The 27895-nt window shown below is 39.5% G+C and overlaps 1 protein-coding gene and 1 non-coding gene across 5 annotated transcripts; both read left to right on the forward strand.

Moving 5' to 3' along the window:
• Nucleotides 1–53: 53 nt before the first annotated feature.
• Nucleotides 54–27038, forward strand: CERS5 (ceramide synthase 5). Of its 4 annotated transcripts, XM_054591127.1 has the most exons (11): nt 82–327; nt 16248–16353; nt 16948–17078; nt 17771–17828; nt 20091–20141; nt 20781–20873; nt 22109–22237; nt 22337–22443; nt 23142–23298; nt 24575–24683; nt 26011–26145. In XM_054591127.1, the coding sequence occupies exons 1-11, from the start codon at nt 131–133 to the stop codon at nt 26016–26018; spliced, it is 1146 nt and encodes a 381-aa protein (XP_054447102.1). In that variant the 5' UTR covers nt 82–130; the 3' UTR covers nt 26019–26145. The 4 variants fall into 4 exon arrangements, with proteins under 4 accessions (XP_054447101.1, XP_054447102.1, XP_054447103.1 ...); XM_054591126.1 differs by lacking the exon at nt 24575–24683 and having other exon boundaries at nt 54–327; nt 26011–27038; XM_054591128.1 differs by lacking the exon at nt 26011–26145 and having other exon boundaries at nt 24481–24603.
• On the forward strand, nt 18537–18668 carry LOC129085182 (small nucleolar RNA SNORA51). The gene has a single exon (XR_008530681.1). It is a non-coding gene; the product is annotated as a small nucleolar RNA SNORA51 (small nucleolar RNA).
• Nucleotides 27039–27895: the final 857 nt, after the last annotated feature.

The following is a 27895-nucleotide window of genomic DNA, read 5'->3' on the forward strand; positions in this document are numbered from 1 at the left end:
ACGCGCCGGGAACCAGAAGGGGCCGGAAGGGGGTGGCCGCCGGCCCGGCCCCGCCCCGGGGCCGCCTCCCCACGGGTTCCGTTGGCTGTGGCGGCTGCTGAGGTTGTGGCGGCCGCGGGGCGGGCGTAAGATGGCGACAGCGGTGGCGGGAGCCCTGGGCCTGCTGTGGGGCTGGCTGTGGAGCGAACGCTTCTGGATGCCCCAGAACGTGAGCTGGGCAGACCTGGAGGGCCCGGGCGACGGCTACGGCTACCCGCAGGCCCGGCACATCCTCTCAGTGTTCCCGCTGGCGGCGGGCGTATTCTCCGTGAGGCTGCTCTTCGAGCGGTGAGAGCCGGCAAGCGAGCGGCGCGGAGGGCCGGGGGCGCGGGCCGGTGGAGCTGCTGCAGGGGAGAGGCTGAGGACCGGAAGCAGAACTATAGGGAAAGCCCGGAAGCAGGGGGCTGGGGCAGCTTGGGCCGCCGCGCGGGATGCACCGAGGGTGGCCGAGGTGGTCACGGAACCTAGGCAAAGACCGAGTTTGGGGCTTGGACAATGAAGTAGTGAGAGTCGAGGGGGACGCCGGGCCCATTTAATTTTAGATCCCGGAGGTCGCTTGGGCGGGGGGCGTCTTAGGCCTCCTCCCAACCTTCAAGGACTCTACAGACCTGTGAGCTGTGGCCAAGAACCCGAAGCGAGGAACAGGAAAGGGGCCACGGGAACCTGAGCTAGTTGGGGCCATGGAAGCTGGAGGGTCAACGCAAGAACCAGACGTTCCAAGCAAAAGGAGCAGGTTCAAAGGAATCTAAGATTTGTGAGGACACTGTGGCTTCTGAGAGTTGAAGGAAACGGATTGGTTAGGCCCTAAACCTTGGTTTGTCAGTTTATGGATGTGTGTGTGTGTGTGTGTGTGTGTGTGTGTGTGTGTGTTTCAATAAATTCCGCCGGAGCCAGAGGAGAGTAGAAATCTGGTAGGGGTAGGGTGTGGTGGAGCCTGAGGCTTGGGAAGTATGGAAAGGTGTCACATTAGTTGAACGGGCCTTGGAGGCCCGAGCTGGAAGGGGGAGTGGTCATCTTGAAGGAGGAGTGGTCATCTTGAAAGGATGGAGAGCCCTCGGACTTATGAGAGAACTATGTTGAACCAAACTTCCGAGTTTAGCAGGATCACAATATACTTTGTTTGGCCATGTGTTGGAAAAAGTGATTTCACCTTTTTGAGGGACTGGATTGTATCTAACTGTCTAAAATAAAGATATCACCGAGACCTTGATCTGGTGATTGTATAATGTGGACTTAAATAGCTGTGGGTGATTTTGGTCAAGCCTACTCAGACTCTGGAAAGGAGACTTCTTTCCACTAGGTCTCAGGTAATGAAGGTGGCACTTTGACATCTTTTGTTCATTTGGCCTTCATCTAGAGCAGGAATGCCCTTTCGAGGATGTTACAGATAAAATAATCTCTTACTCTCTGGAATATTAGTGTTATCTGTTTTGGACTGCTTGTTTGCTTTCCCTACTATTTAAGACACAAAATCTATCAAAAATTATTTGTTATATGTAGCTAGCTAGTCATTCATCCATTTATCCATAGTGTTTGTATATTGTCATCAAAGTGCTCTGCCAGACTTCAAGTGCAAAAATAAAGATGCTTTCAACTGAAGCAAGTGAAATACAAATATCTAAATGCCTTTTATGGGTCCTTGGGAACTTAGGGGTGCAATTTTTAAATTATAGTCATTGTACGAATGTTATTGGGATGGAGACACAAACTACTTGTTTCTCTTAGGAGTAACCTAGATCCAGGTACTCTCTACCTTAGCATCAATATGAGGGCTGAAAAAAAGAGAAAGTGTAATAACTAAAAAGGAAAATACACAATTCAAAAAGTTCATTGTCCTCGGAAAAGATTCTGTGCTTCTCATATAGATATACATCAATGTGAAAATGTCTGCACATTAATGGCAAGAGGAAATAGCTTGTTACTTATAAACACCTGTTTTATATAAACTTGCATTATCTTCAGATTTCCAAAGAGTTCCTCTGGATGGCTGAAGACTATAGTATATCCACTGGCAAAGCCACTGGAAAAGATCGTTTATCTGTGGGAATTCTATCTGATGTTTCTATGGTGCTCCAATATCAGGGGAGTATGGATGCTTGGGAATACTAAGCTGAAAGCATTCTAGTATGATGTTTCTTGGCTAGCAAGGACTGTACCTTGTTCATCTCTTGTTTGATCTTAGGAAAGTTTAACCCTAGAAGCAGTCTTGCTATTTTGTTTCTCTTTAAGACCTACTACTTTAGTTAGCAATAAAATTGACTGCTGAATTCAGTTTCTCTTACTGTGCTGGTCTTTCATAAAGGTAGTAAATAGAAGCTGTTCTTAGAGTATAGTAAAAGATATATTAGAAATATTGATAGTGAGTCATCTTTCCTAATTTTCTCATTTCTCAAATCCCACCAACTTAGTTTCTGGAAGCAATTCTGTAGTCATTATAGATTATAAGAGCTAGAATTCCAGTCTCCTCTTACAGACAATTAAACTAAGGCTTAGCCACGTCCTGCCGCTTTTCAGAGGCTGCATACTAGAACCAAGATCTAGATCTTTTTCCCCAGCCCAGGGCTCTTGACACTGTATAATGTGGCCATCTTTCCCTGTTTCTTAACCCCCTTTCAAGGGTTAAGATTTAACCTCCTGTTCCTAGTATTCTAGAATTTTGAGAACAAATTCAATGCTCATCTTTTTTTTTTTTTTTAATTTTCATTTATTGATTTTAGAGAAGGGGTGGGGGAGAAATATAACTTTTTTGTGCCTCAAATGCATTCATTGGTTGCTTCTTTTATGTGCCCTGACCAGAGATCAAACCCACAACCTTAGTGTATGGGGACGACGCTCTAACCAACTGAGCTACCTGGCCGGGGCCATGTTCATCTTATTCTCGATTATTTACTATAATGTGTTTTTGCTAAAGAATTGCAGATAGGAGAAAACTACCTACCAAAGAACACGAGGCTCTCTTTTGTGGGTCTCTGCTGACTGGCTGCATTGTGAGGGCCTGCACCGTGCAAAATTGCCTTGGATGTAGCATATGGTCAGTAAATACTATTGACAGTTTGAGAAAAGTCCACCTTCACATATCCAGTTGCCCAGAGGAGTAACTGAAATCTCAATCTTCAGTCTGAAATAGATATTTTGGCTGGATTAAGAGAAACAAAACTGTAATTCTTTTTTTTCTATTCTTAAATTTCACTATACTATATTTGCAGGTCGGGCACCTTCCTATAGCTTCTCTTTCTCTTTCTTCACTCCCCCATACACAAATTCATGCTACCTTGTGCCTATCAAAAGAGAGATAAATTCTTCCTATTTCTAAAAACTTCTCTTTAATATTATGTTGGCGATTGAGATCTGAGGGAAAGAGTGATTCAAGCTAGGTCTGCTATGTCTTAAATTGGATCTTAAAGATAAATTGTTTGAGATTTAACATCTAGTCCCTTGAGCACTTGTTACTTGGGATCAAGTGGGAGCTTGAGACTTAATATTGACACCGTTGGAGCTATATAGGCTCATCTATTTTGAACATGACATTGCAATAGGAGCTTTATATTGCCAGAAGAAAGTTATTTTGTAAATTATACAGGAGATAAATTAGAACTCTCCTTGCTGCTCATTCATTATTCCAATCCCGTCTCTCTTGTTACTTCCTATGCAGCCTCACTGGGGTGTCTTAAAGAGCCTTCTCAGTACCATTCTCTCTCACCTGGGACTGAACGTCCTCATTTGCTGGCCTGTCATGTAACTGGCAACAGGAGTAATGACTCATTTTGTGTGTGTGTGTGTGTGTGTGTGTGTGTGTGTGTGTGTGCGCGCGCGCGCGCATTTTTCTTAACCACTCATTTCATTTTCCTCTTGTAAACCTTGCTACCTCTGCTATATACTGCCTTTTGTTTTCCTGTTCTCCCCCATTGCCCTAAGAGGAAGAACTTTTTTTCTTCTTCCTGACAGCCCTGCTGTCCCCCCCTAGATCCTTTTCATGTCACAGCATTGCAACCCACTGTTAGGAGGTCCTCTAGACAGGGAAGAGAAGCTTTAGGAAGAATGGACAAAGCTGCTAACTAAGCTGTAAGGGAAACTGCTCATTCCACTGCATCCCTAAAGGTGTTCTGTTGGGCGTTATTGAATTGTAAATTACAGAATTAAATCAGGTTTGCAGATCCAGCAGAGCCAGATTGAAAAAGATGGTTATGTGACCCTGCCCTTGTCTAAGAATCCACCTCTTAATAAACTCCAGATGGTCAGAAGCCTAATGTGTCCCTCCTCTCTATAGGAAAATTTTCTCTAGCCCTTTTTGTGCAGTAGATGCTGATGCTCTACAGAAAACCCTGAATGCTGTCATGCCTGAGGTCAGGTTCCTGGCTTATCTCTGGAGACAATATATTTGCCACTTAAAAAAACATGTCGTACATTTTTGCTTTTAGCCACTTCCTGAGTCAGAACACTAGGGTCTCCTAGATGAGTAAAGAGGAAATTCATGAAAGAGGAGGCAGCGAGTGAAATCTGTACTCTCCCTATAGAGTGGGAAGGGAGAAATAATACCTATTTTGGCTTCCTCTCCAGAGGTATTTTTAGGCAGATAAATGCTACCTTCTAAAGAATTCACCTGAGTTTTGAGTTCTTTGTACTGAATCCACTCCTACTTTATCTTTGGGGAAGTTATTTGAGGTGTTACTGCAAAAGGAGTTAACCATAATCACTTCTAACTAAAAAAAAAAAAAAAAAAAAAAATCTGAAACTAATTTCCTTAGGTAGGAAGGCAGTTTTTCCAGATAGGAAGACAAATTCTCTCTGAATCACTTAGAACTCTGCTGTGCAGTAAGTACAGTAGCCACTAGTTAGTACAGTAGCTGCTAGCTTTTAGGGATTTCACATGTGACTACTCAGAACTAAGATGTGTTGTAAGTGTAAAATACATACTAGATTTTGAAATCTTGATGCAAAAAAAAGTAAAATATCCTGATTTTTAACATTGATTACAGATTGACATATTAGTATTTTGAATATATCAGGTTAAACAAAGTGTATTATCAAAATTAATTTCACCTCTTTCTTTGGCTATTAGAAAATTTAAAATTAAATATGTGGCTCACACTTTATTTCCGTGGAACAGTGCTGCTGATTGTGGCTCAAACAAATATTAATAACCAAGAAGAGAATTTAATAGACTCACATTTGATTGAGTATTTTAGGACCAAAAGTTGTATCAGTCTGTGGTATATCAGACTATGTAAAGTCCTAGGTATATCAGACTAGGTATATCAGACTAAAGTCCTACGTATATCAGACTTTGAAAATAGGTCTTTAAAAAAGTTGTAGTAAAAATGGGATTTCTAAGATGTAAATTATTTCCTGAATGATTTAATTGTTATAGTCTTCTTAAGTGTAATCTTCTATTGACGGTACCTTTTGCCAAGCATTACTCTGTAGTTTTGCTTTTCTGCATATATCTTCTCAGTTGATTAGTTAATGATCTGTAAACAAACAAGTTTGTCAAGTAGCTAAATATACATGGGCTCTGCACAGCCTTGGTAAGGCAGAGAATAGTCACACTATTATATCTCTCCTGAAAATTATGGAGTTTCTGGAGAATATTTGTTGTAGTCTATAGCTTTTAGTTAGTGTCAGCATTTGTAAGAACTCTCAATGATAGGTACTGACAGTCTCAAACTAAAACAGATTGCCATATATCAAACTATGTGCCAAGAATAAAAAGGTAAATAAGTCATGATGGCTACCATCAGGAACAGAACAAGAAAAGCAGTGGTTAAAATAGAGTGTAATAAATGTATGTATAGCTCTGACTGGTTTGGCTCAGTTGGGTTGGGCACTGCCTTGCAAACCAAAAGGTTGCTGGTTTGATTCCCAGTCAGGGCACATGCCTGTGTTGGGGGCCAGGTCTCTGGTTGGAGAGGCATCTAATCTGTTTCCCTTGCACAATGATGTTTCTCTCCTTCTCTCTCTCCCTCCCTTCCCCTCTCTAAAAATAAATAAATAAAATCTTTTTTAAAAAAATGTATGTGCAAATGAATGTATGTAAAATACAGTGTAATAAATGTATGGGAGTCTGGAGGAGGTGATTTTGATTCCTTTTAACAGTTGTTGACTAACACATAGGCATAATATCTCTCTAACAAACACTTATTTGTTGGACTATGAAGAATGGTAAAAACTTCTTGAGAAAGAGCTTTTTGTTAACGTTTTTTTCTAATCCACCTCTTATTTGGCACACTTGAGTTTGTGTGTTTCTATTTAAGCAAATGCATTAAGTTGTATAATCACTCTTTCATTTAAAAAAAGATAAAAATGGTTAATGAAAGTAATGTATGTATGTAGTTGGGAAAGGGAGGAATTCTTTAAACAATGAGTCTCAGGAATCCCCAGCAGTTTTCCATCCACACTTTGAGCACTGTTGCTCTATAGCAAGTAAAATATTTACTAGCTACTGTGCAATATAACTACAACTTGGTCTTAAATCAGTTTGTGTCTATCTGAAGCAATTGAACATACATAATCTAAGTAATTCTTATCTCAAGACTTAGTTCCCTTATAGAAATGTAAGATGTAAGCAGGATGCTCATTCTTTTTTCTCATCACAGTACTAGTAGGTACATTAAATTGCACAGGTATTAGTCATCTTAATTTTGTAAGGCCCTGTTATAGGTCTAAGTGCAGATAACTTTGCTGCAAGTAGATAAAGAATGAAGGCTAGTCTGGTATAAATCCACATTATATGCCTTGTCATGGTTTAGAATAATATATGTCATAGAGGTCCTTTTCTTTTTAGTCTGTTTCTGTTTTGTTGTAAGAACACATTTGCCATTAAAAAGAAAATAGTCCTCTAAAGAAAATGCAAAAATTACTTATGCACAGACAATGCAAGAAATAATGGATTTGGTATAGATGTCTTTGATGCACCTTGTGCACAGGAAGCTCATATGTGTGCAGCAATGTATACAACACACATTTGCTTATACATAGCAAAAACCCTATCCTCTTAAGAAGTTACTCAGAAAAAAATACACTGACGTGGATGCATGTGTGTATGGAATATACAAGATAATAAAATGCTGACAGTTATAAGCACATAAATGAATAGTGTTAGTGTAATTTAGAAATCCTTAACTATTTTTCTGTTCTCATCTTCTTTTTCATTTTTAAATATTATTGAGGCTCCCAAAGGAGCTTTTGTTTGTGTGGGTTCCATATACCTATCAATTTTTCCATATTTGAAATTAAAATTGAGAAATTTAAGAAATGTATTCACTATTTCATTAAAATAACAATAGTAAACTTGTTACATTGTTAACATAAATAACACTTTTGAAAAATAATTATTTTCCAAAAGAAAGCATACTTAGTTAGAACAGAATTGATTTTACATTTTTGCAAATCTCTTTAATGTCTGGCTTAATAAAATAACTGGATTCTCCTCAGTGGCTTCTGCATTCAGTCTCTTGTAATGTGTTGGTTGAAGTACGTAAATAAAGACAAACTTCACACAGATATGTCATTGGAATAAGGAAGTATTTTTTTCTTTCATACTATACCAAAACACAACAAGTAGTAATTTCTTAAAGGATGGTTGTATTGTAGAATCTGAAACTGTATCAATGAGCATTTTATTCATGTTAAAATTCATTGGTCTTATACCTTGAATGAATATCATGTATTGGTCATTTGAAAAATACTGGTTCACTGAGGTATATAGATCTCCCAAATGTCAATGCATCTCATTATACAATATTTTAAAATCATATTAGTTAACCTCATTGTAATCAATCATATCAGAAAAATCTTGAAGTATCGTCAAGCTCAAACGTGGATATAAGTTCTCTAATATTCTAATTTTCACTTGAAAGCTTGAATTTTATCATTGGCAACAATGTTTGTCTTTTTAAATGACAGGCTTATTTCATTCGTTTTCAAGAAAATGTTTTCTAAAAACCTAGATCTGAATAGCCTTAGTTTATCTCTTGGTCATTCTGTCAAGTAAAATTGGTATTCAATGAAAATGCTTTTGTTCAGCACACAGCTCAGTCAACCAAGTGCATTTCTTTTTTTTTTCTTTTTTCTTTTTTTAGATTGATTTGTTTGTTTATAGAGAGAGGAAGGGAGGGAAAAAGAGAGGCAGAGAAACATCAATGTGTGGTTGCCTTTCACGCACCCCCAACTAGGGACCTACCTGGTCCTCAACTCAGGCATGTGCCCTGTCTGGGAATCAAACCAGTGACCCTTTGGTTCACAGGCTGGCACTCAATCCACTGAACCACACCAGGCAGGGCCAACTGCATTTCTTTGAGACAACCATATATGTTCTTAGGTGTGCAGCAAAAGTGCTTTCTGTGTACTTCCCATTTTATCACAGAATACTTTTAAACAATGTACTCAGTGGTTGAGAGTAATAAAATTAATCATTCGGGTTTTTTTCATCAAGGGCATTCTTAAGGGAAACTAGCTTTTTTTCTTTTTTTAACGCAGGGGACATAGCAAGGAATAATAATAGCTATTGGGTTGGCCAAAAAGTCCTTTACATTTTTTCCATATGATGGTTCTAGTAGTACTTTGTTGTCTTTAACTTCATTCTAAACGATTGTGTTAGATTGTATTGTGACAGCTGTCATATCAGTGTGCATTTAAAGAAACCTACCAAAATTGGTGGATTTTTGTGCAGCCATTTTAATAATGAAGGTGGAAGAAAATATGCAACATTTTCAGCATATTATGCTTTATTATTTCAAGAAAAGTAAAAACACAATTGAAACACACAAAAAAAGATTGTGCCGTATATGGAGAAGGTGCTGTGACTGACTGAACGTGTCAAAAGTGGTTTGCGAAGTTAGTTAGTACTACTGACATTTTGGCCAAATAATTCTTTGCTGTGGGGCTGTCTTATGCATTGGAAGATGTTTAACAGCTACTCTGGCCTCTACCCACTAGGAGCCACTAGTGGGAGATAGCTGACACACTTAAAATATCCAGATCAATAAAGTTATTGGTGAAATGAAAAATGTGTCTTTTATTTTACGGAAAAACCTAATGGATTTTTCAGCCAACTCGCTACTACTACAGATTGGCACCACTGCCTTGATTTGTGCTCAGATGCCATTAGTTTTACCCACCATTGCTTTGTACCATAATTGCAAATATCAAGACAGTAACAAAGGCAAATAATGTCTTAATATTATATGAAAATAGCTTTGACTTAATCGACCTCCAGAGAGTATCTCAGGAACCTTTGGGGTACGTGGACCATCCTCTGCTGTAATTGAGTGAAATCACCTAGGGTGAGGGTGTAGAGGAAGAAAAGAAGCTACATAGAACCCTGAGGAAACACCTTATTAAGGAAAAATAAACCCAAAAGGAGATAAGCGGTATGACAGCTAGGCAATATTTGATCATAGTTAGCACTTAATCAGTATACTTAACTTTGTTCCAGGCACTGTTGTAAGTGCTAAACATAGTAACTTTATGAGGTAGGTAGATACTATTATTATCCTTATTTTACACATTAAAAAACCTGAAGCATGGAGAAAGTTAAGTACCTTGTCCAAGGTGATTCAACTAGCAGTGCATACCAAGCAGTCTAGTTCTACTGCCAGAGAGGGGAGAAAACTAGGAGGGGTACGGCAGTAAGGAAGCTAAGAAAAGATCGTTTGACGAGGGAGGGCATGGTCAACAGTACAAAATGGTGCTGAGTGATCAGGTAAGATGCAGGACTGAAAAACACCTATTTGATTTCACAGTAAGATCATCTGACAACTTTGGCAAGACCAGCGTCAATGAAGTGAAGGGACAGAAGCCAGATGAGGGAGGCGTAAGTGTTGAGGAATGAGTGGGAGTTAGAAGAGAAGTCAGGAGGAGAAAACTTCAAGAACTTCGGTTATGAGGTAGGAGAAAGCCAGAGGGTGTAGGGGACAGGGAGGAGAGCCTTTGTAAATGGGGAAACCAGCATATTTAAGGTCTGATGAGAAGAAACAAGTAGAGAGCTGGACTGAAGATAATAGGAGAAAACCAGAGAAATAAATAGAATGAAATTTCTGATCGGTGAGTGAATGTACCGAAAAGCAAGGATATTTTAGATAGAGTGGTTCTGATTCAGGAAGTTGATGGCATTCCCTTCTCTTAAACCAGATTCTTGAGAGTCTTGGCTATTTCCACTTCTTTCTTCCTCCTCCTCATATCTTTCACTGCTATAATTCATTACTATCTTTTAGAGCCTCCATTTTACTTAGAGGAATTTCTTTGGTAAAGGTTATCAAAGATCTCCAAATTGCTAAATCCAGTGGCTATTGGATTTCTATATCATTTGATAGGACTCCACCTCTGGCCTTCCTGTCCCCTAAATTCACCTTTTATGCTTGTTCCCCAGGATTCTGATCTTGGTTCTCTTTTTAGTTTATATTCCTTTCTTCTGTAGTCACATCTACCCCCACAATTTTAGCTACCACCTATATTCTTATTCTCTTGGCCTCTTTCTTTTTTTTTCCTCAGATGTGTGTGTGTATATCTCATTCAAGTTCCTTTTCCAAGTTTATTTGCTTACTAGACAGTTCCATTTCAGTGATCCACTTCAGCATATACACAACTCATATCACTCCCAAATTTGCTTTTCTTACCTTATTTTCTACTTGATTGAGGCACCATAATCAACTTAGTTTCCCAAGCCAGAAACATGGAAGACATGCTTGACTTCTTTTGCCTCTTACATCTATTCAGTCACCAAGTCCTGTCAGTTTTACCTCCTAAGCATCTCATGAATCCATCCTTTCTATTTCTATAGCCTTAGTTCAGGGCTTCATTGCTTAGGTCATGGCTTTTTTACAATAGTCTTCAGCTGGTGACAATTCTTTATTAATATACAGATCCATTCATCTCATCTCTGCCCCTGGTCTGAACTATTGGATAAAGATCAAACTTTGCATAACATACAAGGCACCTGTGATCTGGCCCCTAACTACCTGTATAGTTTTTTTCCCTCCGGTCAGTGTTGCCACCATCACCCCCACCTCCAATACACTTTTTTTTTTTTAAGATTTCATTTATTTTGAGAGAGAGGAGAAAAGAGGGAGAGAAACATCAATCAGTTGCCTCAGCCAGGGACCAAACCTGCAACTTGGGCATGTGCCCTGCCCAGGAATCGAACTGACGACCTTTTGCTTTGTGGGATGAGGCCCAACCAACTGAGCCACACTGTTCAGGGCAACACTTTCTCATCTCTGTTTTAGTACCTGCTGTTCTCTCTGCCTGAATGTCCTTTTTACTCTCTTCTCTTTCCATCCTGCAGAAACCACTCCAATTTTTAATATGATTGGTTTGTAAACAATTCAGTTGTAAAGGGCAGGGACTCTCTGGAACTTTTTTTTAATTGATTTTTAGGGGGTGGGAAGAGAGAGAGAAACACTGATTTGTTGTTACACTTATTTATGCTTTCAGTGGTTGATTCTTGTATGTGCCCTGACCTGGGATTGAACCTGCAACCTTGGCATATCGGGGTCATACCCTAACCAACTGAATTACCCGGCCAGGGCCTGAATCTCTTTTCTATGGGACTCTGCATTTTCCTCTTAGGGGCACATATGTTTTGGAGGAGGACTTTCAGATGCTGCTGTGTACTTAAGTATTAAATTCTCTAAACAGACTATATTTGGCCCTAAGAAACTTTAATCATCATCTCAGCTACCCTCTTTCTTTCTCGTGCCCCCACTGAGCGTGCGTGTGTGTGTGTGTGTGTGTGTGTGTGTGAGTGTGAGAGAGAGACAGAGACAGAGACAGAGAGAGAGAATTCTGAGTCTATGCGTAGTGGGGAGCATTTCAGCTTCAGATAATTTAGTTACTCAGTATTCACCTAATGATATACCATCCTCAGTCTATATAAGACTTTTCTCTTTTTATTGGATTTTTCCCGTCATCCCATTCCCTATTTCAGTTTCTCTGGTTATTTTTCTTTTTGTATATCAATTTTGACACTTTGTATTTTTCCAGAGATTGATCTAAACCATTGCTTCCCAACTCAACTATGTTGTTGCATGTAGAGATAAAAATGTGCATTGCACAGTGGGGTACGTGAGCGAGTCCAAGGCTACAGACTAAGGGTTTCTGGCTACCATAGGCCTCATGGACCACCCTGAGAATTAAGCAGCATCTCAGCATAAGTATAGCCCAGTTGAGAAGCTTGATCTAGATTTTCTAATATATTTGTGTATAGTTCATATCCTTCAATAATGTTGCAATGAATCACAAAGATAGCAGTGTTAGTATAATGCCTATCTTCGGCATGAAAAAAGCAACATAGTTAGTAATTTCATCTTAACTAACCCAGGCTTAGGTCAGCTGCTGCCATGTATCTGGAGGGCAGGGAAAGGGCAAATTGAAATGATCTCTACAAAGCAGGACAGACACATTACAATCAGGCTGGGTCATTAGACTCATGTTCCTAGAGTGGCAGGTTGAAAGGAGTACCTTACTATTACATACCACTCAGTGTCTACTTATTCAGACTTGAAGGCTAAGGGAAGTCTAATGTTACAAATGATTTTAAAACTTGGGCAACAAGTTGATCCTGGAGAGGACAGAGAATGACAAGAGAAGTTTGATTTCTCAGTGTCATCTGGCACAGCAGTTTGCAAACTATGTTGTCAGGAATCCTTTATACTCTTAAAAATTATCAAGTACCACAGAGTATTTTTGTTTATATGAATAATACCTATCAATATGTACTGTTCTAGAAATTAAAATGAAAAATAATCTAATACTATTAATTCACTTACAAATAACAATAAATTGATTATATTGTTAATATAACTAACACAATGAAAAGTATTTTCCAAAACAAAAGAAAAATGTGGGTAGAATAGTATTTGCATTTTTGCAAGTCTCTTTAATATCTGGCAGCTGTATTCTCATGTCAGCTTCTGCATTGTCTGTTGCAATTTATCATAACCTGTGGAAGATTCTGCTGTACACTCATGAAAATTAGAGAGAATGTAATTATTATGAAGTTACAGAATTATTAAAAGAATAGTTTTAACCTTAAAATCCTGAAAGGGTCTCTGAGACCCCGGGAGCCCCCAGAGCATACTTGGAAAAGTGCCAGTTTTGCAGAACTGATGAATGCCAAGCTCTTTGCCTGGAGTTTTACTAACCTATTTTATAAATTCTACTAAATGCCCTGTAAATGATATAGAATTAGTACATGATTAAGTCTGAACTTCTTTGAAGTAGTATGGTAATTTAAAATAATTTCACTTTCTTCATTAAGGTAATTCATTAAATGCATAAATAAGCCTGTGTATTCATTTGTTTTATCACAGAAAAATGCTTTTCCAACCATAAGTCCTTATTATTGGTTTTGGGATTTGTGCCCAAAATAGATGCCCAATAAATATTTGTCAAATAAATTTTCTTAGGATCTGTACAGCTGTAGCTGACTGGATGCTGCCAATAGCTTTATGCCTTTCATTGAACTCTGTGAACTAATGAGGGCAGGATGTGAACTTACGACACTGTAGGATATTAAGTCCACTCCAAATTACAGATAATAAGAAATTTATCTTGGCTTCACCCAGGTGAGCAGGGTACAAACTGCCCCTGTTGTATGAAAGAGGATTTCTTGCTCTTCTTGCCTGTCAGAGGTACTGTCAGGGTACCCAGACTGAACTATCAGTTTCTAGTAAAATAATAACCTCTGCCTTTTACTGAATGCTCATGAAGTGTCAGGGACTGCACTAGGCATGCATATCATGTCATTTCATCTTTAAAATGAGCTTTCGCGAAACCTCTTAACTGTTACAGTCTGCCTAACTTTGAGACGTTTAATCACTTGACTGCTCCTGGATTGAGGGAGAGACCGTCATTGGGGGTAAGGGTAAGAATCGAAAAGGCTGTTTTTTGGTTTTTCATCTACCTGTTCATACCATTAATGTAGATAAGAGGAGATGGAGGAGACAGACAGAGATGATTGAGTGCTTTTATCTCTGATATGTCACCAACATAAAAGCAGGTAATGGCTACCTTAATTACTCCTCTGGATGCTCATGAATCCTGGGTCCAAACTGAGCTCATAGAGCAAGGGTGGGATTCACTGAACCTCTCACTTGTCAGATACTGAGCAACTACTGAACACAGAGCCTTGGTAAATACAAAAGCAGTATTCTCTGTGTATCCTGTGTTCATGAGTTTAAACAAGAGTGGGGTTTTATACCCGGAATTACAAATTAAAGTATGTACTAGCATTGGCCCTTGAACGAAACTTGTGTACCACCGGCATAAGAGAGGAGAGAATCAGTTAAGATGCAGCTAACTTTGTGCTCTGAATAAATGTTTCCCCATGGCTCAGGAGCTTTGGTGATAAGGGTAAACATTTTCATAGAAGATAAACAAAGTGTCTTATTCTCAGTCCCTCCCTTAGAGATAAATTCTGGATTCAAATGCAGACCACAAAAATAGGTCATGAGCACTCCCATCTTAGGCCTCCCAGCTGTAATTTTATTGTGAGACTCCCTAAGATGCTAAGAGAGCTAAAACTGGTTTTGGCTTATCCCCAAAGTGACTATATGGAGTTATTCCTAGATCTGATTGATGCTCACAAATATATATAGTTGTGGAGAGGCAGATCTTTCTTGAAGAACCAAGGAATAGTTTCTCAATTCTCAAAGACGTAAAAGTTAGGAATTAATTACAATCAATGGTAACACTGTATAATCTAAGATATAGCAAAAAACTTAAAAATCACCTCATATAACCCCTTCTTGATAAAACAAAAAATCAAGATTTAAGTGAGTTGGCCAAATTTAAATGATTTATTAGTGGTATAATCTAGGACTGGGTTTTCTTTAAAAAATTGTTTAAAGATTTTATTTACTTTTAGAAAGACGAGAAGGGAGGGAGAAAGAGGAAGAGAAACGACTCTGTGAGAGAGAAACATCAATGGGTTGCCTCTCGCACACCCCCAACTGGTGACCTAGCCCGCAGCCCAGGCATGTGCCCTGACTGGGACTCGAACTGGTAACCTCTTTTTTTGGTTTGCCGGTCAGCACTTGATCCACTGAGCCACACCAGCCAGACCCTTATTTCTTCTAAATATTTCCATAACCTTTTTATTAGGTATGACCATGACCCAGGATATTTATATTTAGGAAGAGCTCAGCCTCAATTTTACTTTTCCCTGCAGTTAAGATCTTCCTGGCCCTGGCTGGGTAGCTCAGTTGGTTCAGGCATCGTCACAGTATACCAAGTTTGCCAGTTCAATCCCCAGTCAGGGCATGTAGAAGAATCAAACAGTGAATGTATAAAAAAGTGCAACAGCAAATTGATAATCTGTCTGTCTATCTCTCCCCTCCTTTCTAAAAGTCAGTTAAAAAAAAAAAAAAGATCTTTCTGATCTGCTAATGTAAGGAAACCTACCATCTTATTTGTACTTTTAAGATTTTATTTATTTATTTTTAGAGAGGGTAAAGAAGGGAGAAAGAGGAGGAGAGAAACATCAGTGCATTGTTGCCTCTCGAGCAGCCCTTACTGAGGTCCTTAACCCGTAACCCAGGCATGTACCCTGACTGGGAATTGAACCAGCAACTCTTTGATTTGCAGACTGGCACTCAATCCACTGAGCCACACCAGCCAGGGCAAGAAACCTACCAATTGTTAAGCACTTCCCTTGTTCCAGGTTCTTCATATGTTATCTCACTGAATACTTAAAAGATTCTTCTAACAGTTTAATGGTCATGTGAATTACCCAGAGATCTTGTTGACACAGAATTTGATTTTGCAGGTCTGGGATGGTGTTCAAGTTCTGCATTTCTATAAAGCTGCCAGGAAAAGCCAATAATGTTTTTGACTTGTGGGCCTTACATTGTGTAGCAAAGATGTGGGTTGATATTATCTTCATCTTACAGATGAAAAACAGGCTTACAGAGATTAAATAAACTGCCCAAGTTTATACAGACAGTAAATGGTAGATTAGTGATTTGACCTAGGTCTTTCTGACTTTAAAGCGCAAAATGTGATAAGGAAAGCCAGAGAAAAATGGAAAGGGAGCTTATGGTCCAATATCTCTTAAACAGGTCACATCTCAAGGGAGTCAGTGGCAGAATCAAATGGTCCTAGCTCTCGGCGAAGTGTTTCCCCTTTTTCTTATCAGTCCCCTAATCAAGATCTTTCCTTCATGTTTAGCAAACCATATTTAGAATTGGCTTTTGGGCTTTTCTCCATTCCAGGTTTATTGCTAAACCCTGTGCACTCCATGTTGGCATCCAGGACAGTGGTCCTTATCTGGCCCAACCCAATGCCATCCTTGAAAAGGTGTTCATATCTATTACCAAGGTAAGTGGGCAAAGAAACAGAGAAGATTCATATGACGGGTTGCTCCATAGGGCAGGGGAAGGTAAAGAACAGGAATCTCCAAGGGTAAGGTAGGATGGGATGATCTTTCATGTTTGGATAGTCATTATATCTATGAGGAGAACATTATCCCCTCAGGAAAATACCTTTGGGCCAAGATATAAGTCGGCTTCTACATACACTGGAGTTTTAGGCCTAGCAGTCACTACCACCCCATGCTCCCCAGACACATCATGCTCAATTTTGTTCTTCCCTGCTCAGCTTTTGTCAGTACCTAGTTGCATAATTAAGATGGGAGCTGATAGCATTTGCAGTTTGGGATTTTAATGTCTTTTCTACTCAGCTTAGGCTGGAGGGAGAAGACCAAACAAGGATGTGTATAGGTGAGTGGTAAAAAGTCCTTGATAATGTGAAATAGTACTTCTTACTATTGAGATGACTTTTTGAGATGAAACCTGGAAAGATAAATGTCACTTGAGCCACTGTAGTTATCACCCCTTTGCCACTCAACTAGTCAAAGGGATTTAACGAGAGGTTTGAAGAAAAAGACATGTTCTCTGGTCAATATATCTACAGTATCCTGATGAAAAAAGGCTGGAGGGCCTGTCAAAGCAACTGGACTGGGACATACGAAAAATCCAATGCTGGTTTCGCCATCGGAGGAATCAGGACAAGCCCCCAACGCTCACTAAATTCTGTGAAAGCATGTAGGTGTGCAGAGGGAGGTGGGGAGTGAGGAGGAGGGTGGGGCATGACTGGACTGAGGTTTTCTTCTTGGAAATCACTTCTATTATTAGCACAACAGTTGATGAAAGTGGAGGGCTAACTCTATTATAGTCAGCAAAGAAGAGATCTGGAAGACTGGCCACCCTTAGTTTCTTCGACATACTTGCCACTGAGTTAGATGTAGCTCCATTTTGTTCCTCTTTCCCAAATAAATTGGGAGTGAATTCCTTCACATAGGTAGACATGTCCTGCACACCCTTGTACACCTTGGTAGCAGTAGTACCAGCTTGCTGTAAATGGACATTTTTGGTGGGAAGCATCCCTTCTCTGGACATACTATGCTTCATTTCACTGGGTTTTTATTAATTTTCCTCTGGACACTGAGCACTGTATTTATCATTATTGCGCAAAATAAAATAATAGATCCTATCATCAGGGAGTCTGATGTGGAAGAAAAGTTGTTTTAAGCCAGTATACACTTATGGAAATCTATTTTAAACACAGGCTGAAACGTGCCTATCGTTTTGGCTTTTGAGATAACAGTATTTGTCCCTATTCTGGGGACTTATCTTCTTTCTCACCAGTAACTACCTTATCCCCAAATCTGCTATCTTCTTTAGCCTCAAAGACTTTTTGAGTGAGTATTCATCTAACCTCTACTCTACCCATCCAGGTGGAGATTCACTTTTTATTTATGCATATTCTGCTACGGAATTAGATTTCTTTGGTCGGTGAGTATGAACTTTCTCTGGTTTTCTCTTGGGTTTTAATCATGCCTATATCTCTAGGGATGACTTAAAAGCCGTTAGATCTCTATTTTTCCCTTTTTCTCTGTGATGCCGATAGGCCAAGTTTATATGTGAAGTGGTTGCCTTCTGTCTGGGGCCTGACTTCAGTAACCTCATAACTCTACTGTTTCTTCCCTAAATAATGCTAATACTAAGTTGATTAAATCAGTATAATACACGATGGTTTGCAAAGTAGACAAAAATTTTGTTCTTCCAGGGAGGAGACAGTTACAGAAATAGAATCAGTAACCGTTTAAAAGTAAATTTTTACTTTTCAGTTAGTTGTCAAAGAATTTCAGGCTTTTTGATATCTGATTCCACGTTTGTTTGTTTTTTTCACAGCATCAGCCTTTTCTAAATTATGTAATTAAGACTTCAAAATGTATGAAGCAAAAAGAGGCAGAACTGAAGGATGAGGATAGACAAAGACACAATCATTCTTGAAGATTTTAATACTCTTCTATGTAATTGACTAAATCACTAGACAGAAAAATACCACTAAAGATATAGTTTTCAACAACAGAATCAACAAATTTGACCTAATTGACACTAACAGGACACTACACCAACAGCTGAACATATATATAATTTTCCAGTGCACATGAAACATCAACTAAAGTAGACCATATGGTAGGCCGTAAAATAAATCTTGGCCTCCTGGTGCTTCCCACAGGCTGTGTTCTTCCACTGACTGTACAGACAGAGGAGGCAGAGTAAACCCACCCCATGTACACCTCAGCCTGCACCCTTTGCCTAGTCTGTATTGTGAATGGAGGGACATGGAGAATGCATGCATGAATGAGTGAGTGAGTGAGTGAGTGAGTGAGTGAATAAATAAATCTCAGTAAACTTTAAAATTGAAATTTTACAAAATGTGTTCTCTGATCATAATGGAATTAAGTTAGAAATCAATAATAATAAAATCTGCAGAAAATATTGGGAAGTTAAGCAACTCTGCTACATAATCCGTGGACCACACACAAAATCACAAGGGAAATTTTTAAATATTTTGAATCGAATGATGCTGAAAATACAACATACCAAAATCTGTGGGATGCAGCAAAAGCATGCTTAGAGGGAAATTTATAACTTTAAATGTTTATGTTAGGAAAAAAAGAAAGCTTTAAAAATCAGTGATCTTACGTTTTCATTTTAAGATCTGGAAGAAAGGAGCAAAGCAAACCCTAAGTAAGTTAAAGGAAAGAAATAATTAAAAATAAGCAAAAATTAATGAAATAGGAATTAGGCAAACAATGGAAGAAACTAATAAACCCAAAAGTTGGTTCTTTGAAAGGTTTGATTAAAATCAATAAGCTTCTGGAAAAAAAGAGAAAAATTACTGATATCAGAGAGTAAAAGGGATTATCACTACAGATCTTATAGATATTAAAAGGATAATAAGACAACATTATGAACAATTTAATAGTAATAAATTCAGCAACTTAGATGAAATGCACAAATTCCTTAAAGGACATAATTGAAACTCCATTAGAAGTTAACTATTTTTGACTTTGGAATCTTTGATATGGAGATCTTTCTCTTGGTTATCAGATGGAATCATTGTCTTCCTGTCTTCCTATCTACAATACATCCCAGATGGTGATGCTTTCAAAAACTATCCTAGAGTTCTTCCTGCTTTTATTTACCTCAAAGCATGATTTTTCTATTTGTAGTAACACTTTAAGTTCCATAAGAAAACCCTAGCACTTTATTTACCCTTAAAGGATTTCTGAATTCTGTCAAGATGGATCCCTTTTTAGTTCCCTTCTCCCTTTTCCCCTTATATCATAGAGAGGGGGGATTACCATATTTTGCCGTGTACAATGCACTCCCATGTATAATGCGCACCCTTGTTTTTGGCCCAAACTTTCAGGAGAAAAATCTTCCGTTTTAATTTTTTAATTCAATTTTTTTATTTATTTATGTTTAAAAACGAAACCAATTATCATATTCCAGGGTATTATTTTGCATATGGATACTGTTATTGTTTTCCAGAGTTACACTTTTAACGCATAAGCATAAGTAAAAGAATTAAAAACATTTTTATGGATATGGAATTAGTACTACCCATGTATAATGCACATCCTTATTTTTCTCTCAAAAATTTGGGCAAAAAAGTGCGCATTATACATGGCAAAAATACAATATATAAGTGAGCCAGGGGAGAATACTGAAAACTGACCTGGATTATCTGTTTTCTCTTAGTCAGCTTGGTTTTGGGATACCCGACAGTGCTGGCATAGCTATCCATACCAGGTAGGACCTGAGCCCTTTCAAGGCAGGGGCCTTATATTTGTGTGTAAAGTGGGGTGGGGGAGAGTGCTGTCACAGAGCAGGTGGCACATTTCTCTGATGTCCTTAAGGGAGTAGGGGTTGAGTCTCTTCAAGTAATATATTCAGGGTATCTATTTCTGGGCTCCCATAGCTATGAAATTCAGTGATCTTTTTGTTCTAGCTCCCCATTATATTCACCCTAATTGGGCTGGCAAGTAAAGCAGCTCACTGGCATTAGTGAGGTGTTTTCTGATTTAGGTGTCCCTTTTGAATCAAGGGTAACTTGGAATCCCCCTAATCTATACTGGAAAAATGTCAGGGGGCTGCTAGCAGGATGGAAGAAGGGAGGCCTGAGTGTATTTAATCTCTGAAAAAGTGTTAATTGTTTGATCATGCTATAGTATGTATTAACTTTATCTGATCTCTAAAAGATGAGAGCTGAAGATATGTATATGAAAGGGCAGAGGTACGAGGTTTAAGTCTTCATACCAACCCGAAGCCTGTTAGCTATTGCAGATGTCTAATAATTTTGGGTGTTGGTCTTCCAAGGCAGAGGAAGTTGCAGAGATAGAGTGACTCTTTGACTAGTTGGTATTCTAACTACTTCTTTCTTTCTTCCAGCCTCTCACAAGTGGACTTTATTACTATTATATCATGGAATTGGCCTTTTATTGGTCTCTTATGTTTTCTCAGTTTACAGACATTAAAAGAAAGGTAAGGACACTGGCTCCCTCGATTTCCTAACTTATTATATCCTCCTTCCTAGCAGCTACCATTACTGCCATTGTGATGGATTCTCTCTCCTGAATGGGACTACAAAATAGGGAGAAAGTAGGTTTGACGGGAACAATAGCTCTTTGTAATGTTCTCAGAAATGAGACTTGACTAATGAGGAAGTATATTTGAGGAATTCAGGGTAGCCAGGATGAGAACAGTTAGCGAGCTAAACATTCCCCTTTCTTTATTTTTCTCTAAGGTTTTTACATGTATAAAGCTCAGGAAACTAGTCACAACTTAGGAATTGCAAGTCATGATCCAGGACAAGGCCTGAATTCATAAAGGCTAAACCTGGCTTTTGCTTGACATTAGGTATCCTTGTTCTCTGTCTGCTTTCCCTCCTTGGTGAGCCCACTTACTCAAAGAATTTCAGATGGAAGAGGTTTTAGATTATTTCATTTACCTTTTTCTTGCTATCGGAAATTACTTAAGTTTTTTATAAGCAGATATAATCTTTGCCTCTTATTATTGCCCACTTGATATAATGTAGTTCCGTCAGCTCTAACCCTAATCTGTTACTAACTTGTGGTTATCTTTGGTGAAGAAAACCAAAGTTAGCATTTATGGGAACGGACTGAGACTAATATGGGTTGCTGTTGTGTAACCTAAAAACTTGATATGCAATTCAGATGCCTTTCACTCTCCTATGTTCAGGAGACACAGATCCCCTTATTAAGATGTTATTTTAATACATGACACAAATATAAAAGGTTTGTAATATATATGTTGATTTGAAAACATACTGGAATGTATACTTGCGACCCCATCCCCAACTCAAAAGCTAGAATGTACCATTATATTGGTTTCATCCATGTTTCTCTGACCCAAATTCACCTGTCTTCTCCAATTGTCTGTCCCTCAGTGGACCGAGAAGTATTTATTAGCTATGTCTGATAACTCAGGCATTTAGAGATTTCTCCAGGTCTAACTTTGGCATTGGAATCCAAGATGAAATTAGACATTTAAGTATGTTCTGAGCTATATTAACATAGATTATCGGTCAGTCACTGATGTAGAGTTTGCATCTGGGCACTTTCCTAATGGAGAGTTTAAATAAAATGGAACTTCTAAGGATGGGGCAAAATCCTCAGAGGAAAATGTAGGGCATTGACTAGGCTGGCATCTCTATGGCCTTGCCTATATTTGCCTCTTCTATTTCCATTCCTTCCTAGGACTTCCTGATCATGTTTGTGCATCACTTGGCCACCATTGCGCTCATCACATTCTCGTACATCAACAATATGGTTCGGGTAGGAACTCTGGTCATGTGTCTACATGATGCCTCAGACTTCTTGCTAGAGGTAGGACCCCATCCTCTCTTTCCTCTTTATTCCTCTTTGTCTCCTTTTCTTCCTGAGAACAGACTTTCCTCAATTCAGTTCTTACCTTCCTTTCTCCAGGCAGCCAAGCTAGCCAACTATGCCAAGTATCAGCGTCTCTGTGACACCCTTTTTGTGATCTTCAGTGCTGTTTTTATGGTCACACGTCTAGGAATCTATCCATCCTGGTAAGTGTTCGGGCTGTGGAGCTGTGGTAGGTATGTAGCTAATGACACCTTTTGTCAGTTTCGGAAGTAGACCACCAAGAACCTGATTGCCCTGCTTTTTTCTTGACCTAACCTGACCTTTATGGGCTCTCACAGGACCTTGGTTCCCTTGCATTATATTTCTAGTGAGGCATGATCCAGACTCAGAGCATCCAACTCACTTGACTGTGGCTTTCCTGGCTCATCTCTGAAGAACAGTTCTCATTTCATGCCTGAGTAATTCCTTTGCTTTCTTTTGCGCTGATTAAAAAATTCTCAGGCTCTTGCTTGTTTTCCTGCCCTGCACCCTCTCCCCTACCTTGACCAACACACACACACACACTTCTCACTTCTATACTCACTACTTGATAGTACAAAGTCAGTGCTTAGTCTGAAGGAATCAGCCACCAACTTTTTTTTTTTGATTGATTGATTTTTAGAAAGAGAGAGGAAGGGAGGGAAGGAGGTAGATAGAGATCTTCCCCTGCCCCTAAAAAATAAAAAATCTTCATAGGCTCCCTTTCCTTATTTCTTTCTCACTGTGGGTAAATATCCATGGAACTTAAACTGAGAGAAGTGTAGGGAGAAAACACACAGGTTCTACTTCCCAGGGAACTCAACTTCAACCTCATCTGCCTGGCATTGACTTTAGAATCTGACCATTGGTCTCCCTCTTCTAGGATTCTGAACACGACCCTCTTTGAGAGTTGGGAGATGATTGGGCCCTATCCCTCCTGGTGGCTCTTCAATGGCCTTCTCCTGACCCTACAGGTTCTACATGTCATCTGGTCCTACCTAATTGCACGAATTGCTTTCAAAGCCTTGATCCGAGGAAAGGTTAGTATGAGAGATGGCTTCTTTCTTTGGGGCTGGGTAGAAAGATTAGTATTACTCAGTGGACTTTCTCTCTTAATCTAGCCTGGAAAGCCCCATTTGTACAAACAGACCCAGCAAAAAGCCTAGGGATCAGAGTTTACATCTTTTCTCTAAGTTTGAGTAGTTAGACTCTTAGGACATGACTTAGGTGTAAGAGGAAGGATCTTCCTTCTTCTTGCCCTTTAGAAATGACTGTTAAATAATGAACAGGATTAAGTTTTAGAGGTGGCCTTAGCCATTTCCTACCCCTTACCTACTTCAGTGGATTCCATATTTTATAGTTTTAGCTAGAGAGCCTTTTTTCTTTTTTTTTTAAATTTTATTTATTTATTTTTAGAGAGGGGAAAGGAGGGAGAGAAATGCAGTGTGTGAGAGAAACATCGATCAGTTGCCTCCTGCACACCCTCAACTGGAGTACCTGGCCTGCAACCCACACGTGTGCTCTGACTAGGAATCAAACTAGTGACCTTTCAGTTTGCAGAATGATGCCCAACCCACTGAGCCACAGCAGTCAGAGCTAATTGTTTTTTTAGATTTATTGATTTGAGAGAGAGAAACATCAATTTGTTGTTCCACTTATTCATGCATTTATTGGGTGATTTTTTTATGTGTCCTGACTGGGGATTGAACCTGCAACTCTGGCATATCTGGTCAATATTGTAACCAACTGAGCTACCTGGCCAGGGCAAGAGCTGTTTTTCAAAGGAAATCATATACAGAGCTCCAAGATAAAAACTGTAAGAGTAGAGATTGCCTAGTGGGTTGTGTTGGTTCAAAAGCCACCCCAAGATGACCACACTCTGATACTCAAAATATGGTTTATGTAAGGGATTAAGTACTGGCCTCACCCCACTGCTGCATGAGGCAAGTGTCCTAAATGAGATGGGTATTTAGGGTTTCGAATACCCATTTTATGCTCAGAGCTCAAAAGCACAAAGAAAGGTGTCATTTAATGACAAAATTCCTTAAGTGAATCCAAGTTCTGAAGCAGTGAAGCTTTAATCAGCCCAAGGGCTGGGCATTCAGCCTTTGGTAATACAGAATGCCAAGGAAGAGATGCTCTGCTAGAGGGCACACCGACTCTAGGAGAAAGGGATGTAGTGTTACCTGGGCATATATGACCTCTGTGTCTGTTCCTTACAGCTGCAGTTGGTTACAGAACTTGCACAGTGTGCCTGCACATCTTGCTGTAGCTACTGGACATCTCTTCTCTCCCCTGCTTTTCTTTCCTGACCAGGTGACTGATCCAAGAAGGATTAGACCCAGACTCTGTACTCTCCACTCTTTTCTCACCTCCTTCCTTTTTTCTCTGCCTGGTGGGAGCTGGACAGTTTCATCTCTTGCATGTAAGTGTATCTGTGCTTCTAGTATTCAGTAAAGCATGTCTTTCTGAATGTGTTTGTCTTCCTTCTTGCTTTCTTTTCTGTTCCCATGTTGTCTGAGAGCATGCCCCCTCTCCTGACCTGTAGGGCCGTTGTTGACTGGAGTTCAAGTTGCCAGATTTTCCTAAGTGGACGCAAGAATGGAGTCTACTCCTTTTTTTTCCTCTCTGTTTTCCTTCCCTCCCCGCTGCCTTATTGAGCCTCCCTTTACCTCAGATCTAGACACACTGTTAGAAATTACCTAAAGATCAGACAATCAATTAGTTATCTGAGTTCAGAGGTCAACAGCTTTTAACAGAATCTTAGAGCTAACCAAAGCAAGTGCCCCACTTCTTCAAAACAACAATTACCGTTTTGTTTTCTTCACACCCCCTTCCTCCTCCTTTATTTATTTTAGAAACAGCACACATTTATTATCCTTCAGTTCTGGAGGTCAGAAGTCTGACATAGGTCTCACTGGGTTTCTCTCTTTTACTTTTATGGTCCATTGTAGAGAATTTGAAATTTTTTTTTTTGATATGCAGGATAATTTAGATTTGAAAACACTACTCTAAGCCAAATTCTTCATTTGAAAATATAAAACAAAAAAGCTGAAGTTAGGCAGTAAAAATTCACAGACAGTAGCATGACTGGGAACAGGACTCTTTTTCTGCCTGTCTGCCAACCCACTTTCCACCATGTGGATCTCGGAGATAGATGCCAAAGTTACACGAGAGAAGTGATCTTGGTCCTGGGAAAGGGGAGAAGATTGGAGAAATGATGTCACAGGATGTTGATAGTTGAGCCCAGAAAGAATAGAACTGCTGAAAAAGGCCCAGTATGGATCATCTTTTGAGTTAGCAAAACTCAGGATAACCTGTGTGAATAACTTCAGTGGCGACAACCACCAGGAGATAGATATAACAATGACAGCCACATGCATTATTATGTTGGCCTTTTCTATTTTTTGAGATGGAACGGGAGAAAGGGTGTCTGGAGTGTCCTTCAGACCTAAATCAGGACTCAGTGAATGGTTTCAGCTCTCTTAGGCTGGTCCTAAAACTTACACCCCTTGACCAAAGTAGCTACTTATTCCATAGAGAACAAAAACAGAGATGATGAGAGGGAAGCCCAGGATACAGGCAAAAGATACAACAGTACACATGGTCCAGATAATATTTTGAGTCAGGTACTGCCAGAAAGTAGGCCAGATTGGGAACGGTGCCCACCCATGGGCTCTGTGGGATTTGTCTCTCTTCTAGTTCCAGAAATTCTCTCCTCACCTTTTCTCCTTTGGGCCAATCCCATATAGGTGTCTAAGGATGATCGCAGTGATGTGGAGAGCAGCTCAGAGGAAGAAGATATGACCTCCAACACAAAAAGCTCCTGTAGCAGCAGCTCCAGCAATGGTGCCAATCGGGTGAATGGTCACATGGGAGGCAGCTACTGGGCTGAAGAGTAAAATGATTGGTATAAGGACTTCAGCCACATGGACTTGTAGGGCCACTGGCAGCCTACTCCTCTTGGGCCTCCCCACATCTACACTCCTGTGACTAGGGGTCTGCAGGGCACTGAGGAGAATCAAAGAAGCAAATATTTTCACTTTTTAAAAAACTCTGCCATTTTGTATTTAATAGCCTCCAGGTCCTTTCAATAATATTATTTGCTCTGTGTGTGTGCATTTGTGTGTGTGCATGTGCATTTGTGCATGTGCATGCATTTCATTGCCTGGGTTAGGGCGCAATTCTGAACTGGGACCACTAGGCCTTGCCGGGTCCCCCTTGAATCCACCTCAATCCCAGACTTGGCTGCATCTTGAAGTATGCTGGCTCTGGACTGTCCCCTCCCTCGTTGCCCATGACTCTTGAGGCCCTGGCCATCTGAATGGAACAGCCACCGGTTTCTGCACTGTTCTTCCTTTGGAGCTGGAATATTTCACATAAAGTTATGTAGAAACAGAAAAACCATGGATGAATGGCCAGGATTGCTGTGGCCCCTAGTCCGATCTGCTTCCTGCCACCTGGTAGCGACAGGGACAGCTGCTGATACCCTGCTCTTTACTCAATGGTACACAGGGAGTTGGGGGGTGGGAGAGGGTGAGCTGAGGGCTGGAGGAGGACAACAGCCACTGGGTGAGCTGTTAACAGTTTATACTATTGTTTACTCTCCTGTGATTAAAAGTGCTTCAACCCTCCTCTGCGATGTCAAACTCATTAATGACTCTATCCCGAATTCCTGGAAATCCATAAGCTAATTAAGAATTTTTTTCAGGACTGATGCTAGAAGCCATTGGACACCAAATTTTTCCTTTCTTTGCATGCTGGGAGGAGAGTGCCTACATTTTAGGACTTTATGTTTTAAGAAAAAATAAACATGTACAGTAGTCTTAAGAAAAAACACTGAGCAAATAAAAACATGTATATCAGCAAACCAACAAAGACTTTGGTTGAAGAGTTAAGGCACCTTTAGTTAGATACCTGTGTTTCCCATTTTACTGAATACAGACACTGCCAGTTAACATTTTAAGATTAGGATAAATGAGTCTTAGCAGATGTTAGTTCTCTTTTAGCCCACGGAGAAAGTCTTCCTAACATAGATTTTTCTCTAGTTGAGGTGTTGGCAAAATTACCAACAATAGTATTCATGTCTCAGGATAGTTTTCTACTTGATGAATATTCATATTATCAAAATATTTCCAGATGCTCTGTATACATTAAAACATCTGGAGTACTTCATTGTTGGGGAGATGGATGCAGATTGAAAGAAATTAGGTTCCTGTTCTAAGAATCAGATACTCACTACATGTTCGTTCACAATATAGGGATATTGACCCTACTAACCTTTCTGAGTGGCTGGATTTTTAAAAGGCTTACTCTGGGGCATGGGAAAATTAAGTTCTGAAAAATCTTACATATTTAGTTAGAATTAATCAGTAGGACTAAAAGACTAAGGTCTTACACTTAGGTCCTCAACTTGCCATATTGTTAAATAGTAATTATAAAATATGAATGAAATGTTTTGAAAATCAGGTATGTGTTTTGCCTTCTGAAACAGTTGCTGTGCAAATTCAGCCAGGGTTATAGGCCCAGTTAATCTAAGCTAACAAAAGATGCAACCAAGTGGTATAATAATAGCTAACACATAGCTTTTTATTATATGCCAGGCACTGTATAAAGCACTTCATATATGATAAAAAA

The sequence above is a fragment of the Pteronotus mesoamericanus genome, unplaced genomic scaffold (genome assembly GCF_021234165.1).
Source record: "Pteronotus mesoamericanus isolate MK-2021 breed Mesoamerican mustached bat unplaced genomic scaffold, CSHL_Meso_final scaffold_21, whole genome shotgun sequence".
NCBI lineage: Eukaryota > Metazoa > Chordata > Mammalia > Chiroptera > Mormoopidae > Pteronotus > Pteronotus mesoamericanus.